Source organism: Protopterus annectens, chromosome 3.part1, assembly GCF_019279795.1.
Source record: "Protopterus annectens isolate FY-2018-M chromosome 3.part1, PAN1.0, whole genome shotgun sequence".
Lineage (NCBI taxonomy): Eukaryota > Metazoa > Chordata > Ceratodontiformes > Protopteridae > Protopterus > Protopterus annectens.
The window spans coordinates 217,474,112-217,492,696 of NC_056732.1; the positions used below are offsets into that span (position 1 = coordinate 217,474,112).

An 18,585-nucleotide genomic window follows, 5' to 3' on the forward strand; every position below is an offset into this window, starting at 1 on the left:
TTTCTGATCCCCAAACTAGCTCCATTACAACAATCGCAATGTGCACCACAATTCCTCAGCACTTAACACAAAATCCCTAGCATATTACCCCAAGCTGACTACTACTCAAACTAGGTGCTCCAGTGATGACAAGACATGCTGGACGGACAGATTCATAACCCAGAGGCTCCCTTCACTCTGGAATAAAATCCCAGTCCAGGTTAGGCAGAGTCCCTCATTGACTCTCTTCAAGAGGAATCTTGATGAGTGGATGGGAGATCGTAGGTTTACCCCGGGTATCACTTCTGTGTCAATGTTAGACAGAGGCACAGTATACTAACCTCGAAAAAGGGCATAGCAAAATTAATTTAAAATGGGTGGCGAAAGCCAAACACACTCTGGCTAGGCTTATAAATGCCCTAGGGCAGATAGCCTAGTATGAACCTATTTACCTATATAAAAATGCTTTAGAGCAAGTGCTGAGCTATGAGATAGAGGATAGACTGTGTTTAGATTGCAAGTAAGTAGAGGAAAAGGGAAAAAAAAAAATGACTTCTGGAGCCAGAAATAGTTTAGCCTTGTTTAACTTTGTTTAACTACGCTCTGGTGCTTATCTATGCAACTCCAAATCACACAAAAGCTGGCTTGGGCTTTAGCAGGGGGTTAGCAGGGACCTAAAACCCCCACTATAAGTTGAAAGACAATGGCACTACTGGCTGGAGGATCTGCTAGGGGACCCTATAAAACCACAACAAAATCTGATGTTCAATAAATGCAAATAATGCTTATTGGTACAGTTTCATCTGAATCCATACATTTGTTTCTTTAATGAAAGCTAGTAATGTAAACCTAAGAGCATCAGTTATGACACACTAGCACAGTCAAACAAAATACCATTCCTGAATTAGGTACTACAGTGACGATCAAAACTGAAACCATCTAATGTTCACTAAATCTTAATTTTGTTGGAATCGCTTCACCCCAACATAGGCAAAGCAACTTTAGATTTTTATAACTAAGCAAGGAATACAAACTTCTGAATGTTTAATATGACACACCTGAACAATCATAAACCTGCCAAAAGCCCCCCAACTGCTGCACTGACAGAAAACCTCTTGTATTGCTTATAGTCATTCTTGTAGCAGTCATTATATCTAACACTTTAACTGATTTTCTTGCAGAGAAGAAATTATTTACCTGAACAATGTGAGGCAGGCAGGTTCCCTCTGAAAGTAGCCTCTTCACTCGGGGAAGGGGTCGGATGACAGCATTATCTTGATCCCTGAAATACACAGCATTTTGTTACCGATCATTTTTTTTATTAGATCAATGAAAAAAACAACAGAATTTACATTTTTTTTCTTTGAACTGTGTAACATAAGCTGAAAAAGCCTGGACATGCAAAATGTCCATAACCTCTGTGTACAAAAATAACTATACAACATATACAATTAATACACAGTAAAAAGCTTATCCTTTGTTGTACTACACTGCCTACTTTAATTTTACATTAACAATGTTAGCCAGTAGTGTACCTAGACTGTTAGTTATAGCAAATTGCACTCCATAGCAGGAACCAAATTTTCCCCTCTGGTAACACCTACATCATTCAAGTTTCTGAAAATAGGTATTAAAAAAAATATTTGTTGGATGTTGTTGTCAAATCTGTAATACAGTGACCCTCATTTATTTGCAAGATTTCTATAATGCAGCTATGTCCTATTCGAGAAGCGTTCTTTGGTGAGGAAATATAAACATTACAAAGAGCCACTAGTAAACTGTATAAACTAACAAATTTCACACCACCTAATTATACAACACAAAAATGACAAAGTTCTATAATGTCAGAGACAGCATTACTACATCTGCTGACCAACGCCTCTGTGGCAACCTTCAATAATTTTGAAGCAAGAGCAATAATGTTCAGGGGTGCAAGGAGATTACATCCCTAGGTTTTTTGTGTTTTTTACCTGTATGCTGACCTTGACTGTCAATGGTGCACAGAATCATAGCAGGTTACTAGGCTAAAAGCACCAGTGCCCTTACAAGCCTAGCCAAGTTCAACCCATGTTTCCAAGGGTGTCTGGTTCAAGCGGACACTTAAATCAGCACCTACTGTCCCCTGTCCAAGAGGGACACACAGCTGGAGCCCCAGGGGTGAATTTAAAGTTACCCATCCAATCGTCCAGGTTACACTTAAATAGGGCTAATGAGGAGCTTTATTTAACATGAATCGGAAGCTTGTTCCAAAGGTGGGGCAACCTCTGAGACAAATTTGTCTCTCCAGCAAGTTCTGTTGATGTCACATACCAGGTTTAAGGTCCTTTGAGCAAGTGACCCATGTGCCATTTGACTTGCGAATGCACAGCATTTCCATTAAAGCTGGGTCAGAGATTGTTCTATATGCAAGACTTAGGTTGCCTCTGAGCAGTCTGTACGACACAGAGTAAAGTGATAATGATTTCACTCTGTCCGCAGAAGACAGACCTTGAAGAGACTGAATTTTCTTTGTAAGGAACCTTTGTGGTCTCTCCAATTGCTGCAGGGGTTTGGAAAGGCAAGTAACAAAGGTAGCATTGTATTCTATTATTGGCCTGATGAGGGAAGAGTACAGGGGGGTTATGACCTCTTTTCTTCAAGAGGCAATGTCCTTACTTATGAGATGAGCAATATAAAATGTCCTTACCACTCTGGAGATATGATGATCAACGTTAAGGTTGCTGTCGAACTGTGTGCCCATATCCCTCACCGCTGACTGTGCGCTTAAGAGTATTGTTATTGATGTGGTAGTTTGCAGGAACATCACCCTTGCTAAAGGGGATAATGCTTTTTTTTTTGCATTAAGTTAAAGACCATGACTTGGGCACCAGTCATTAATCTGCGCAAGACATTCTTGCAGGATGTTGACATCACTAGGGGTTTTTTTTCAATGATCGCTCCCAGTTTGCAGTAATCTGCAAACTGTGTCAGCCACCATTCTTTAGTTTTAGCCTGTACTAAGAAGAAGTAGATGCCAAACAGTAGGGGTCCCAGAACTGATCCCTGTGGAACACCACTGGTTACAGGTCTGCTGGAGGAGGTAGAGTTCCCTATTTTGGCCATATGAGTTTTATCAGTAAGCCAGTTTGCAACCCCCCTGACAATATATGGGTTGACACCCAGATGGGTGAGTTTATCAATGATGCCTGAGTGCGGAATTGTGGCAAAGGCTTGGCTAAGTCTAGGTAAGCCATATGCATGGATTTGCCTTTGTCTAGGGCTTTGGTGGCCATCTCAAAGAAGTCCACCAAGTTTAACAGGCATGATCACCCCATGACAAAGACAAACTGGGTGGGGTTGAGCATTTGGAGATGTCCTATATCTTTGTTAACGTCCATGATGATTTGTTCCATGGCCTTGCAGATACAAGTGTAAATGTCGACATATCAGATGCTTAGATGTTAACAATTTAGTTAATGTTACATAAAAATAAATCTCATTACACAGTGGTTTGGGCAGAAAAAAGAAGCATGCCTAAGCAGACATTGCTAGGGAAGTGAACCTAACTTTGGTTACTTAGCCATCACACGCTTCTGTATAACAAACATTTAATTAAGAAGTCCCAGAGAACATTTTAATTGCATTCAATAATTAGACTGATGTATTGATCACTCTAGACCTTTTTTAAGACTGGCACAGGAAATGGCCAAGGTAAGCAACCTCAGAAAAAAATAGCTGTGTTAGGAACATGCCATAACTGCAGAAGTTAGAGTATAGTCAGTGTGGCACTCGTATCATCTGTAATTCATGCTTGCAAGGAATATGACGACTGGCTTGACTTCAGCTATAACCAAACCTCCTTGCATCTGCTAACTCCTCACCTTTTGGGAGTCAGGACACTGATGGTCTAACACAGGTACAGTGTGATGTCAAGCTTGCATCTTTCTTTTCCTAGTTGGATTAGAAAATCTGTACAAATGAAGTAGAGCATGTGAAGACCTGGAAGATTTGCCCACGAAGAACAGGACCCATTTACAGTGGTCCAATCTGCCTCCATGTTTGAACTGAACCCAAAACGAGAGTGCTTGTTAAGAACAAGGAGGGGAAGGCAAGGGGTACAGTGAACAGGGAATCCACCACCGCATGGCCAATGATGACCAACTCAAAGGACTAAGGGAGGGGACGGGGGAAAGAAATTCAGACTGTGACACAGGGTGCAGATGGTTAGGTCTTAAGGGTTTTTGGTCTACATCTGTTTAACTGTTGGCTTTTGGTTGATTAAACACATGGTCGACAGTTTTGCAAGATTGCACAACTCTCGGGTTTGGGATATTCTCTGTCCCCAATTTTGTGTGATCTCGGAGTTAGTATAGAATCACTATCAAGACTACTAACCTTATTTTTGGAACTATTGTCACTTCTGCTCTCCAGGACCCTCTGCTAACCACACTACTAACACCCCATATCTCCCCCATCACAAAATACCAACAAATCCCTCTTCTTTGCTACCCTCAATGCCCAAAATCTCTAACAAACTTCCCAACCTCCATGCTTGGCTCTCTCATAATCATCCTGACATCCTCTGTATTTCTGAAACTTGGCTAAAGTCTCATCTAAACGACACTGAAATAATCCTCCCCAACTACAAACTTAAGAACCAGGAAGAAAGGTGGTGGAGTAGTCATTCTCTTCTCCTCCTATCTAACTTTAACACCTTATACCAACCCCACACTTAAATTCTCCACAGCTGAAATGACCATTGCTCTACTAAAGATTAACAACCATAAAGTATAGTGATAGCTGCACTTTACATCCCACCAGGAAACAATACCCCCATTCTAGAAGATATATTTTCCTGGTTCTCATCCACTATTTCTAATGAAACCATCATCCTAGGCGATGTTAACATTAACTGCTCTTCTATTCACTCTAGCTCTACTTCTCATACCTTAAACCTATATGGCTTCTCTCAATTAATTAACGCTCTTACTCGACCCAATAAAGATACCACCTCCAGCACTGTTCTGGACTGGATATTAGTCTCCTACCCAGACACTATCTCTGAAAGTGGTATTTTGCCCGACTCCATTAGTGACCATTTTCCTGCCTTTGCAACCCGCTCCCTATCCCCACTACACTTACTGCACAATTACATCACAACAGGCACCCTTAGTAACTTTAACTCTCAATCCTTCACTGATACCTTAAAACTAATAAATTGGAGCCCTTTGAAAACTTTTCCCCTGGATGACACTGTCAACCACTTTAATACTGTTTTCACTAACTTACTAAATACCTTTGCCCCTCCCAGAACTAAAAGGATGAAATCTAAAATAGCCCCATGGCTCTCTAAAGATACCATCACTCTTACGCACTCAAATGACAAACTCTGGAAACATCAACAAAAACTCAAAATGCCGCAATCTCAATCAATATAAACTGTACAACACAGTAAAACAGCATATTCACTCCGATCTTAGATCCTACTACTCAAACCTCCAGAATAACTATAAATCTAACCATAAGAAATTCTGGAGTAGTATTATAGCCCTCTTCAAACCTGGCAGAAAAGATAACCCCTATCCTGACCCTTCTCCTGACCATACCATAGCCACCAACTTTAACTCCTTTTTTATTGACTCTATAACCAAACTTACTACATCTTTCCCTGCTAGCCCATCAACCTCTTCTGCCCCACTCTCCACCAACCCCTCTTCCTCTACCACAGATTCCACCCTCCCCCCTGCCACCTCAGCCCCTCTCTACACAAACCCTTCTTCCTCTGCAGACAACCCTACCGTCCTCCCTTAAACCTATCCCTGTCATCACTGTTAAAAAACTTCTCAGTAAATTAAAATCTTGTTCTAATGCCCCAAATAACCTTCCATCAAATTTTCTAAAATTAGCTGCTAATGGCATAGCCTCCCCAATCTGTATTCTCATCAACCACTCCATCCAGGAATCTTATGTACCCCTCCCTTGGAAAAAGGCATTCATCATCCCCTTACATAAGGGAGGCAACAACAATGACATCCCTAACTTCCGCCCCATAGCCATACTCTCCCCTATCTCAAAAATACTTGAAAAATGTATTCACCAACAACTTCTTTCCTTCCTCCTAGACAATAACCTTCTGTCCCTTACACAATACGGTTTCAGACCCCACCATAGTACCTCCTCAGCTATCTTATCTTTCCTCGACATTGTCAACCATGCCCGAGACTCTGGCAATGTTGTATCCTCTCTGTTCTTAGACTTATCAAAAGCCTTCAATACCATTTCCCATAACCTATTACTATCAAAGCTCTCACACACCTTAACCTCTCTCCTCCAACTATAAATTAGTTTTCCAGTTATCTTTCAAACAGGCAACAGTCCGTTAAATGGAACAACTCCCCCTCTTCTTTCCTTGATACCCTCACAGGAGTTGCCCCAAGGGTCTATCTTAGGCCCTTTATTTTTTAATATCTTCATTAATGACTTCCATCATTGCATCCCAAATGCTAAACTTGTTCAATATGCAGATGACTCTTACATCATTTGCTCAGCTGATTCTCTCTCCAAACTTATGAAATTAACACAGACTGCCTTTCGTTGCACTGAGACCTGGATGCTAAATAGCCATTTAGCCCTTAATGCAACTAAAAGAAGTTGTAGTCCATCTCACCCTTCATTCTTACATATGGGATCGGAGCTGATCCTCAGCTCCGACTCAGCCTATTTACAAGCTGGAAGACTTCTGGTTGGCTTGTGGTGCACCAGTACAATCCCCAGATCTTGTTTGCTGCTGGCTAGAAGAAACAACAACATACAGAAGGAAGCCAATACTAAAAGGTCACCATAAATAATGAAATTAAAATTTTTTCTATCTCCGGGTACTTGCAGGATAGGGGCAGGAGGGCGGGTTCGTAAGAATGAAGGGTGAGATGGACTACAAACATGGAACGTTATGGTGAGTACATAACTTCTTTATGTTCTGTAGTCCTATCTCACCTTCATTCTTACATATGGGACAGCATCCCTAGCGCCTTATTCTTGGATGGCTCAAGGAAAAATACTCCAGAGTACCGTGGAACCAAAAGATGCTCTACCCCTGGAGGTTAAATCCAATTTGTAATGAGTAATAAAAGTGTGAGGGGTAGCCCACGTAGCTGCTGCACAAATATTATCAAGTGGGACCCTGGCTTGAAAGGCTGCAGAGTTAGACTGAGATCTGGTAGAATGAGCCTTGATTTTAAGGGGTAAAGGTTTACCCTCAAAATTGTAAACATGAGCTATACAGCTAGAAATCCAATTAGAGAGAGTTACTTTGGAAACTGATCAGCCCAACCTGGATTTGGAAAAGGAAATTAATAATTGATCTGATCTTCTGATGTCTTTAGTCCAGTGCAAATAAAATCGTAATTGTCTATGGACATCCAGCTGGTGAAACCTGTACTTAGCTGCACTGGAGTGATTTGGAAAGAAAACCGAAAGTTCTATGGACTGATTCAAAGTGGCATGGGAGCAGACCTTGGGGACAAAGGAGGGATTATTACGAAGGGACACCCTGTCTTTGTGAAAGATCAGATAAGGCGGTTTTAACAAACAATGCTTGCAACTCTGACACCCGTCTGGCAGACGTGATAGCCACCAAAAACGTCGTCTTCCAAGACAAAAATTTCAAAGAGGATGAATGAGAAGGCTCAAAGGGCGGAGATGTTAATTTACATACCACAAAACTTTTAGTTATGTACTTACCATAACTTTAGATGTTTGGGATCCATCTCGCCTACATTCTGTACTGATGGGCTCGGAGCCGATCCTCGCTCCGACGACTGCCGCTTATGCTATAGAGCGAGGCCTCTTATTGGCTGAGCTATCTTTATCCCAGGATGCACCACCACTAATCCCCCAGATCTTGTTTGTTTGTTTATATAACATTGTTAGATGTTTCAAGATGAAACAGGATTCGGACCTTCTGATATCCTCTGATCTCCAAGGAAGGGGAAGGAGGGTGGATTATTAGGAGATGGATCCCAAACATCTAAAGTTATGGTATAACTAAAAGATGTTATGTGATCCTATCTCATTCTGTACTGATGGGACAGCGTCCTAGCACCTAAATCCTGGGTGGAACATTGGAAAACACTCCTGAGCACTGTGGAACCAAATGAAGCTCGTCCTCTAGATGCCACATCCAATTTGTAGTGGGAAATAAAAGTGTGCGGGGAAGACCATGTAGCTGCAGCACAAATGTCACTAATGGCAAGCTTAGAATGAAATGCTATCAAAGTAGCCATAGCCCTTGTAGAATGAGCTTTGACAGAGGTGGTAAGCTCTTTGTTAGAATAGAAATAAGCTTGAGTAATACAGTCCCTGATCCATTTGGCAATAGTGACCTTTGTGACAGCTTTGCCCAATTTATTGTCTGCAAAGGATACAAACAACTGATCCGTTTTCCTTGTTTGTTTGGTCCTGTCTAAATAAAAATGCAACTGCCTGTGGACATCTAGTGTGTGGAATATGAATTCCGCTTTATTAGAATATTTTGGAAAAAAGACTGGAAGTTCTAACAATTGTTGTAAGCAGAAACTGGAACAAACTTTAGGGACAAAGGAAGGATTTGGCCTGAGGGATACTCTGTCCTTGTGGGTTTTACTGACAAAGCTTGAAGCTCTGAAACTCTTCTGGCAGAAGTAATTGCCACCAGAAAAGCTGTCTTCCATGATAGAAACTTCAGATCACATGTAGCCGCCGGTTCAAAAAGGAAGGAAGTCAAGGCACGTAACACTATATCGAGATCCCATGGAGGTGCAGGATGAGAAATCAGAGGTCTCAATAGAGCAGCACCTTTCAAGAAGGTCTTACACAATCTGTTGCTCATTAATGGTGGGTTTATGGATTCGTGAAAATTGGAAATCGCTGCCAATTGGACCTTGATGGTAGAGACTAAAGAGCCTTGATTGAAAAGAGAAGTTAAAAATTTTAGTACTTCTGCCACGGGAATAGAGATGGGGTCCAGGGAGTTGAGCCCAAATAGCAAATCTTTTCCATTTGCTAGAATACAGTTTCTTTGTAGCAGACTTATGGGCCGAAGATAATATGTGTACAACCTCTGGATCCAATGTATGACTCCTGACTATAGTCGGAAGAGGAGCCAAGCAGTCAGTTTTAAGGTGTGCAGGGACTGGTGGAATAGTCCCGACTGATGAACCAAAAGATCTGGGATCTGATCCAGGAACCATGGACCTTCCAGAGCATATTTCGAGGTAGGGAAACCATACTTGACGAGGCCAGTAAGGAGCAATTAAGATCATTTTGCTCCCAGAGATGCCTTTTGAATCACCCTGGGAAGGAGAGGAACTGGAGGGAAGGCATAAAGCGGCCAAAGGCGGACTAGTGCGTCTATGGGGCTCTTATTCAGAGGAACTCCCCATTTGCTGAAAATCTGACTTGCAACTGTCATATTCAGAGACCATTCGTGAGGAGAGAGGATGGTTCTGCTCAATCTGTCGGCTATCACATTGGACTTGCCGGTATGTGAGTAGCCACTAGAAAGCGTTTGGTGAGACTGCCCATTCCCAAACTCTCATGGCTTCTCTGCAAAGAGGATAGGATCTGGTCCCTCCCTGTTTGTTCAGGTACCAGACAACTGACATGTTGTCTGCTGAGGGAGATAATCGTGAAGGGCTTGAAAAATACTGCCCTCATTTCTAGGATGTTGATATGAAGTAGGGTCTCTTCCGGGTGCCATTTGCCTTGGACTGACCTGACCAGGGAATGCCCCCCCACCCCATCTGGGAGGCGTCCGTGGTCAAAGTGGCCGCAGGAGGAGGTAGAACAAAGGGCCTGATTCAAATTGGAGGGCACTAGCCACCAGCGAAGGTCCCGTTTGCAAGATTCCGTGATCCATATGAGGTGACTGAGAGGGAGTTCCTGAAAGGACCACTGAGCTGAAAGAAGCCACTGGAGAATTCTCATGTGCAACCTTGCCAAGGGGACTAGAAGAACCATGACATGGATCCCAATAGCTGCAGGACCATCCTGGCTGGAGCTTTGGACCTGGGAAGTAAGGCTCGAACTTGAGTCTGTATGGTATGTATTCTGTCTGGAGGTAGATATTGGTTTGAGTATCTCTACCCTATGAATCTTATTCGTTGAGATGGCAGCAACACAGACTTTGGCCAATTGAAGGTGATTCCAAGGGAACTGCCCAGTGATATAGTGGCTTGAAGGCTCTGCAGTAGTAGATGCCTGGAAGTGGCAGTTAGGAGCCAGTCGCCTCTAGAAACACCTGGAATCCTAGACTTCTCAGGTGAGCAGTAGATGTCTCCTGGATGCTTGATGTACCATGATATGGTAATCTCCAGCAATGGGAGAATGGTTTGTATACCATAAATGTAGATGTTGAGGATCTACATTGCTGCAGTCATAACCTGTGGGTAGTCCGCTGTCCTCGGTCGGCGAATACCCATATCCTCAGTCTTTCTTGCCCCAGATGTCAGAAGGCCTAAAATGAAAGGCCAGAGCCAAAATAGTAAAGTATCCCAAACACAACAACCACAAACTATAACATCTACATTTATGGTAGGTACAAAACTGTACTATGTTCTTCATTGCTGCAGTCATAACCTGTGGGTAGAATCCCAAAGCAAAGGAAAAGGGAGGCTGGCAAACTAAATAGCATTAGGAGCTGCTAACATGCCCTGTAAAACTGCAGTGGCAAACCCAGCCCTGGACTTGGAATAAAGAGGGAGATGGTAATGCTTAGTAAAAGTGTGCACTGAACTCCAAGTAGCTGCCTCCAAAATATAAAGCAGTAGATGTGGCAGTAGCCCTAGTAGAATGAGGTCTGATCCCAGCAGGAACATTCTTCCCATGATGAGAATAACAAAAGCAATACATTGACCAATCCACTTAGAAATAGTCTGCTTTGAAACAGCTTTCCCTTGTGAACCCAAAGCAAAGGAAACAAATAACTGTTGAGTCTGTCTGAACTCTTTAGTTCTGTTCAAATAATAACGTAGCTGCCTGTGGATATCCAAAGAATGCAAGACTTTTTCCCCCTTATTTTGGGGATCAGCATAAAAAGTAGGCAAATGAATAGACTGGTTCAAGGCCACATTAGAAATCAATTTAGGCATAAAAGTAGGGTTAAACTCTATCCTTATGGAATATCAGAAAGGGTTCAACTGCCATGAGTGCCTGTAAGCTTCTCCAACACAAATTTGAGATCCCAGGAAGGAGTAGGAGCTCTACGTGGGGGTCTTATATTTTTTGCCCCTCTAAGAAATTGTTTGAACAAAGGGTGAGAAAATAAAGGAGGGTCACAATCATAGTGAGCAGAAATGGCTGCAGCATGAACCTTCACAGAAGAGAATGACAAACCCTTGTCCAGTAATTCAGTAAGATACTGTAGTGCAAAACTCAAATTAGGTACTGAAACATCAAAGCCCTTTGCTGTGCTCCAAAGAAAAAATCTCCTCCATTTATCAGCATAAACCAAAATGACATCTAAAACCTGTTGAGGAAGCTGAGACCCCACGGCTCCATTACAGAATGGCTGTTAGATGCAGGGACTGCACCGGACATTGAGAAAATGATTGTTTGACTGGGATAACAAATGAGGAATCTGTGGCAAAGGCCAAGGAGGCTCCTGAATTAAACTCCTCAGCAGAGGATACCAATGCTGGCGTGGCCAATCTGGTGCTATTAGAATCATGCAAGGCTTGTCCGCCTGACTTTCAAGAGTACCTTGGGAAGAAGAGGCAGAGGGGAAAGCATAAGCGTGAAGGTTGTTCAAACTGAAAGATAGAGCATCCACTTTCCAAGCATTTGGATGGAACATCTTTGTGCAAAATTTTGGCAGTTGGAAATTCAGTGGAGAAGCGAACAGATCTATGTCTAACTGTTTGAATACCTGAGGGTCCAGTTTCCACTCGTGGGGATCCACAATTTGTCTGCTCAATACATCTGCTAGGGAGTTCTGTGCTAGATTGATGTGCAAACTCAGAGCAGTCTCCCACAAAATCATTGCTTGTCTGCAAAGAGGGTAGGAATGGGTTCCCCTGCTTGTTGATGTACCACATGACTGTTGTGTTGTCTGTTTGAATCAACACCTGTCCCGGCTGAAGTAGGTCCTTGAAGGCCATCAAGGCAAATTGGACTGCTAACATCTCTTTCATGTTGATATGCAAATGTAGTAGTTTGGGAGGCCACATGTCTTGTATCCATTTCCCATTGAAGTGTGCTCCCCAAGCCAAGTCCGAGGCATCCGTCGTTAGGATCTGAGAGTCCCTTGTTTAGGTGACATTCCTGAGCCCACCACAAGAATTCCTTCTGGATGCAAGGTATAATCCGAATGACAGTGTCCAAACCGTGGCAGTGTTGAGTCCACACACTTTTGAGATACCATTGTAGCTTCCTCATATGAAGTTTGGCATTGGGAAGTACTAGAATGCAAGATGCCATGAACCCCAAGGCTTGAAGGACTGTCCTTGCAGTCAGCCTGGACATTACTGATAACTGCTGGAAATATAGATGAAGAGTTCTTTGTTTGTAAATGCCATCTGAGAAGCTGTATTCAGTCTCACACCCAGAAAGCACATGTCCTGAGAGGGCACTAGACTGGACTTTATTCCTAGGCACCTTAAAACTGCCATTACATACTGGAGATGTTGTAGTAACTTGTCTTTGTTTTGAGCAAGAATCAGGCAATCGTCCAGATAAGGATAAATTTGTATTCCTCTCTGTCTGAAGAAAGCAATTACAGGAGCCAGAACTTTTGTGAATACCCTGGGTGCAGTAGATAAACCAAAAATCTCAGGAATCTCCTGCAGCTGGGCCTGATAGGGATGTGAAGATAGGCCTCTTTGAGATCCAGGGTTACCATCCAGTGATCTTTGCCTAGCATAGGCAGAAGTTGTTGTAATGTTAATATCTTGAACTTTGGAATGTCTAGGTAGGTATTGAGAATGGACAAATCCAGAACTGGCCTCCAAGTGTTTCCTTTCTTTGGCACTAGGAATAGACGGGAATAAAATCCTAGGCCTACTTCTGACGGAGGGACCACCTGAATTTCCCCCATCTGCAAAAGCAAAGAAATTTGCTCCTGAGCTGCTGAGGAGGCACATTGCCTCTGAAAGGAGGAAAAGTGTGAAAATAAAACTTGTAACCTTGATTTATTATATCCAACACCTATTTGTCCTGGGTGACCAAATGCCAGTTTTGTTTGAAAAGTCCCAACTTTCCTCCTAGAGGAGCTGCCAGTGCAGAAGATACAGGTCATTGGGTCTGTTTAGACTGTGCAGGAGAACTCCAAGTCCTAGGTCTGAAAGAACCCTGGCGTGAGCCCTGCGCCTCTACCCGTCTAGACCTGCCCTTAGACTGATAATCCGAAGGATAAGACCATCCTCTAGCAGGCCAATTCCTACTAAACTTAGGGGCTGCACCTGCATAAAATCCTTGACCGTCTGCATAGACTTAGCCTTATCTTCCATCTTTTTCAAAACTGATTCCACAGGAGGACCAAAAGTACTTCAGATTGAAGAGGAGCATCCAAAATACATGCTCTGACAAATTCTGATCCTTAAGCCAGGCATAGCCACCCTGGATGAAACCACACTGCAAAGAATGTTTGCCAACTTGATCTGATGCATGAACCAACTCCTAAAGTTCTCATACTTCAGCATATGAAATTGGCAATTCAAAGCCCTCATAGCTAACGTAGCGGCGGTGTACAAGGAACTGGATTCTTAGCCACAGAAGCCTAACCTTGGACCTTGAATAATAGTTTCCGTATCAGCTCTAGGACTCTTGTACAAATACTTATGTGCTTCTGGAACTCTGTTATATCTGTCTGGCTTAACAGGGGCAGGAGGCAAAGAATCAGGATTAAGGGAAGATTCAGAAAAAACATCCTGAACAACATCCAAGACAGGAGGAATAGCCAAGGGCCTATGTTGTGGCAGAAACTAAAATTCTGACCTTCCCACTTGAAATGTTCCCTCATGGAATGTAAAGTCTCAGAAAAAAAAATCCTCTGGAGGAGAAGCAGAAGGACAGGAGTCCTCTGCATCCGAATCTGAATAGGAAGGGAAATCCTGAATTTCTTCAGCTGAGGAATCAGAGTAGTCTGAGGAATGATCCATTCCCTCTAAATCTGCCTCCACCCTGGGCCTCTTCTCTGATCAAAGTAATCAAGTCCTCTGCCATTTTCAACATATGCTTTTTAGGAACAGGGGCTGGAGAGCTAGAACTATGACCAGGGCCAACAAGACGCCACTGAAGTAGAAGGCCTAATAACCTTTTGTAAAGATGGAACTACAGATACCTGAGAAGCACCCTCAGTCGGGCCTAACTCCTGAGAGGCCAACTCCTGCAAAAGTAAAGGTTGCAGGATCCACAGATTCAACCGGAGGCTCAGGAGAACCCGCGTCAATAATGGGACTCATTTAGACCTCAAAGATTGATCTTTAACAAGCCTGGCACAGTCTAATCTTCATTTAATGGTGCACTTATTAAATCTAGCAGGCCCCAAGCAAGGAATACAGAAAGAATGATAATCCCGTATCTGTTTCCCACAAGAAATGCAATTAACTTTTCTGACATCCGGATAACTGAAAGACAAAATTTCCCCAGCAGGTCTTCGGTCTGAAACCGAGGACAGCAGACTACCCACAGGTTATGACTGCAGCAATGTGAGACGAAGAACATCTTGGACTTTCTGACTGGCCTCAAGTCCCCGGTCTTTTGGCACCAAAAGAATCTTTTTTGGACTGAGGGGAATGAGAGAATGGGATGGTGTAACCTCCGGCGATATTGAAGCACCCATCGGTCCTGCAGGCTTTTAGGTGCTTGAGAACCCCGACTGGCTCGAGCTGCACAGTCGGGCAATCCCTCAGGGACTGTGAAAGGATGAAGAGCCACAAAAGAACTTCGCGGTCTCCAGTGTTGCGAGGGCCTCTGCTGCCTCTCCTGCCTCTGGAAGGGAATCACATTTTCCCTCCTCTTTTAGCCTTGGGATAAGGAGTCTTACCCTCCTGTTCGGTCCAAACAGGAGGACCCAAGGAAGACTTAAAGGCCTCATGAATGATGACACAGGCGGAGCCAGGGCCTGTAACGCTGCTCTACTCTCAGCCGATAAGAAATGAGCCTCATGGACGAGTTTGAGATGGGCGACATTGCAGCCAGCTGAGAGCCAACCGTCTGGGCCAGCTCCTCAGGCAGGTTACCCAAGAGGGTATCGGATAGTTCTTTAATCAGATCCCTCTGAAATCTGGTGTCCAAGGACCTCAATGTAAAGGCTGCTGCGATCCATGCTCCTAGACTCCTCATTAGGAGGGTGGGCGGACGTCGAAGCCTCTGCTACATCTTGCTGGGTAGCAGATGCCACCACCAAAGCATCTACAGCCACACCTTTAGTTAGAAACTCTTTTTCAGGGGTGCGAGAGGAACTTATTCCGACAGATCAAATCCAAGAGCTCATCAAGGGCGGAGACACGACTCATCAGCAGAAGGGGGTTTGGACTTGTTTTAGGGCTTCCAGGATGTCTGCAAAGGAGACATCATCCGAGGATGACTTACCCTCTGCATCATCGAGATCAGTGTCTGATGTAAGAGACTCATCAGAGTCAACATGTTTCCTCTTGCACGATCTCTTCCTGGGGTTCTTCCAAAGAGGCTTCAGAAGGACCTCCAGGAGGAGAAACCCCAGTGGGGTAACCTCAGGCCCCAGGGCTCCGCTGTCTAAGGACAGGGGACTGCCAAAGACCCAGTCTCGGAAGGAGCTGGGGAGACCGTGGAGGTAGCCAAGGAAGATTTGGCTCCTCATAGCCCTGAAGGCGGGACCACCAGAATCCTGGGAGGGTCCCACGGAGACTTGGGAAAACATCAATCCCAGGGCCGCGGAAGGCGTCCGTGTACTGAACTCCGACCCAAGAGCTGGAGTTGGAGCAAAAACCTCCACCGGTTCCCCAGCACCGGCTCCAACGGTGCCAAGGCTGTTGGAGGAGGAACCATAGTAGGGAAGTGGACCATCGGCTCCGAATGGGCTGGTTTGGAACACCGGAGACTGGAAGAGTCTTAGGAGCACCCTGTCGATGTCCGAATCAGACATCTTGGATGATCTGGAGGATACAAATGGGCTCTGCCACTAGAGATCTCAAGGCAATTTCCCTCGGTGCCGATAAGACTTCGGCTCGAGGGAAGAGTCTGAGCCGTAACCTATCGCTCCAATATCAGTGGAGCCGATGAAGGTGACCCGCCTCTCGACCCCAGTGCTGGAGGCAGACCGTTCCACCGCCCTTGGCTCCTGACTGGTCGGAGCCGATGCTTTCTTCTTTTTTGAAGAAAGAGAGGAAGATAAAGCCTCCTCGAAGGATGGTTTAATTAACCCCTTAAGGATTAATTTGTTTTTCCTCTCCTGGAGGACCCTTGATGAGAAGGCGTGACACACGCTACAAGATTCTTGTAGGTGCTTGGCGCCTAAGCAATAGACGCACGAGGAGTGGTCGCCCATTATGGACATTTTATAACCACACCTCATGCACTTTTTAAACCCAGAGGGTCTATGCTCTTTGGACATAACTAATTTCAAAAACAGTACCTGTAGAGAAGAGAAATACCACAAACTAAACAGTTTAAGAACAACAATAGAAAAAAGCTTAGTTTTTTTTTTTTAACAATACAGTTGAACAAACCACAAAGAAAGAGGGAGAGTCAAGACCCTCTAACAACGGGCATTTGACCGCAACAGGGAAGGCCCTCTAACTAAAATGGGAAAACAACAGAAATTGATCAATACACACTCCTATGACAACAATAGCTGTTAAAACAGCTTTTGGGTTTAAAGCAAGCAAATTTCTGACAGGAAAAAGCCTAAATAAATATCTGGGGGATTAGTGGTGGTGCATCCTGGGATAAAGATAGCTCAGCCAATAAGGGGCCTCGCTCTATAGCATAAAAGCGTGAGTCGCCCATCAGTACAGAATGTAGGCGAGATAGGATCACATAACATCTTAAATTTCATGAGGCCACAGGTTCTTGAACAGGTGGTCTTAAAGTGGCACCTTTAAGGAATGTTTTGCACAGCTTATGAGACAAAGTTAGAATCTGGAAAACCTAGATGAAAATTTGAAATCGCTGCCAAGTGAACTCTGATAGTGGTAGCCACAGATCCTTGGTGAAAAAGCTCAGAAAGAAATTCCAAAACCACTAGAATGGAGGCAGTGTAGGGGGTCAACATCCACTTTCTCCGCCCAAAGAGAGAATCTTCTCCAATTACTGGAATATAGTCTCCTAGTGGAAGGTTTATGAGAAGACGCAAGGATATAAGTCACGGAAGGCAAGAAGTCTTGAAGCCTGACTAGGGATGGAACTGGAGCAGCCACGCTGTCAAATTGAGGGTGTGTAAGGAGGGGTGAAGCGAACCTGACATGTGAGTCAACAGGTCTGGAACTGGGTCCAGAATCCAAGGATTGTCCAGGAGAAGAGGCCCGAAGAAGGGGAACCAAACTTGATGAGGCCAGTAAGGAGCAATGAGGATCAGTTTGCTTCCCAGCCGTTTCGCTTTCTGAATAAACTTGGGAATGAGAGGAAAGGGAGGAAAAGCATAAAGGAGACCCAGGGGCCAATTGTGAACAAGTGCCTGTCTGGGTGACTCCCCCGGAGGGGGGATGAGGGAAAAGTAGCTGCTGCATTTGACATTGACTGGTCTGGCAAACAGATCACAGCAAGGTTGTCCCCACCTGCGGAAAATCTGTTCCGCTGTTTCCTGTTTCAGACACCACTCGTGAGGCATCGGGATCGCCTGGCTGAGCTTGTTGGCTATCACGTTGGTCGTCCCTGGAATGTGCGTTGCCACCAGAAAACACTGGGAAGATATCGCCCATTTCCAAACTCGCATGGCCTCTCGACAGAGTGGGCAAGATCCATTTCCGCCCTGTTTGTTGACGCATCATACTACCGACATGTTGCCTGATTGTATTGCAATAGCCCCCAGAGGAAAAAGGTCATGAAGTGCTTGCAACGCCAGGAGCACTGCCTCATCTCTAGAACGTTGATATGCAGGTGAGCCTTGTGATCTTGCCATGTGCCTTGGACAGTCCTACCTAGATAATGCCCCCCCACCCTGTGAGGCATCCGTGGTCACAGTGGCAACGGGTTGGCAAGGAACAAATGAAGCGCCCGTGATCAGTTGATTGGGTAATGTCCACCAAAGGAGGTCCTTCTTGCAAGATTCTGTCAGCAGAATGAAATGGGATAATGGAAGGTGCTGAAAAGACCATTGGGACGACAGAAGTCACTGAAAAATTCTCACGTGTAACCTGGCTAGTGTCACTGATAGTATGGTGAAAGCCATGGACTCTAGGAGCTGCAGAATAATCTTGGCTTTGACCCTTCATAAGGGGAGAAGTCGGTGAATTTGAAGAACCAGGTTCTGTGCCCTTTCGGCAGGAAGACAAGCCACCATGTTTACTGTGTCTATCTCTGCGCCTATAAAAATCACAGATTGGGAGGGCAATAAGGCAGACTTTTCCCAATTTATAGAGCTTCCCAGCTGGGCACAAAGCTGAACAGTAGCATCCCTGCTCTGAAGGAGTAGATGACTGGTAGGGGCGGTCAGGAGCCAGTCGTCCAAATACG

The 18,585-nt window shown here is 44.3% G+C and overlaps 1 protein-coding gene across 1 annotated transcript in view; it reads right to left on the reverse strand.

The window, feature by feature from the left end:
- DNAJC13 (DnaJ heat shock protein family (Hsp40) member C13) overlaps positions 1-18,585 on the reverse strand; it is a gene marked incomplete in the record, with an annotated part of 3,140,357 nt that overhangs the window by 1,200,963 nt on the left and 1,920,809 nt on the right. Inside the window, 1 exon segment of the mRNA XM_044066722.1 lies at positions 1,177-1,261. Within this exon segment, the coding sequence (XP_043922657.1) occupies positions 1,177-1,261 (85 nt within the window).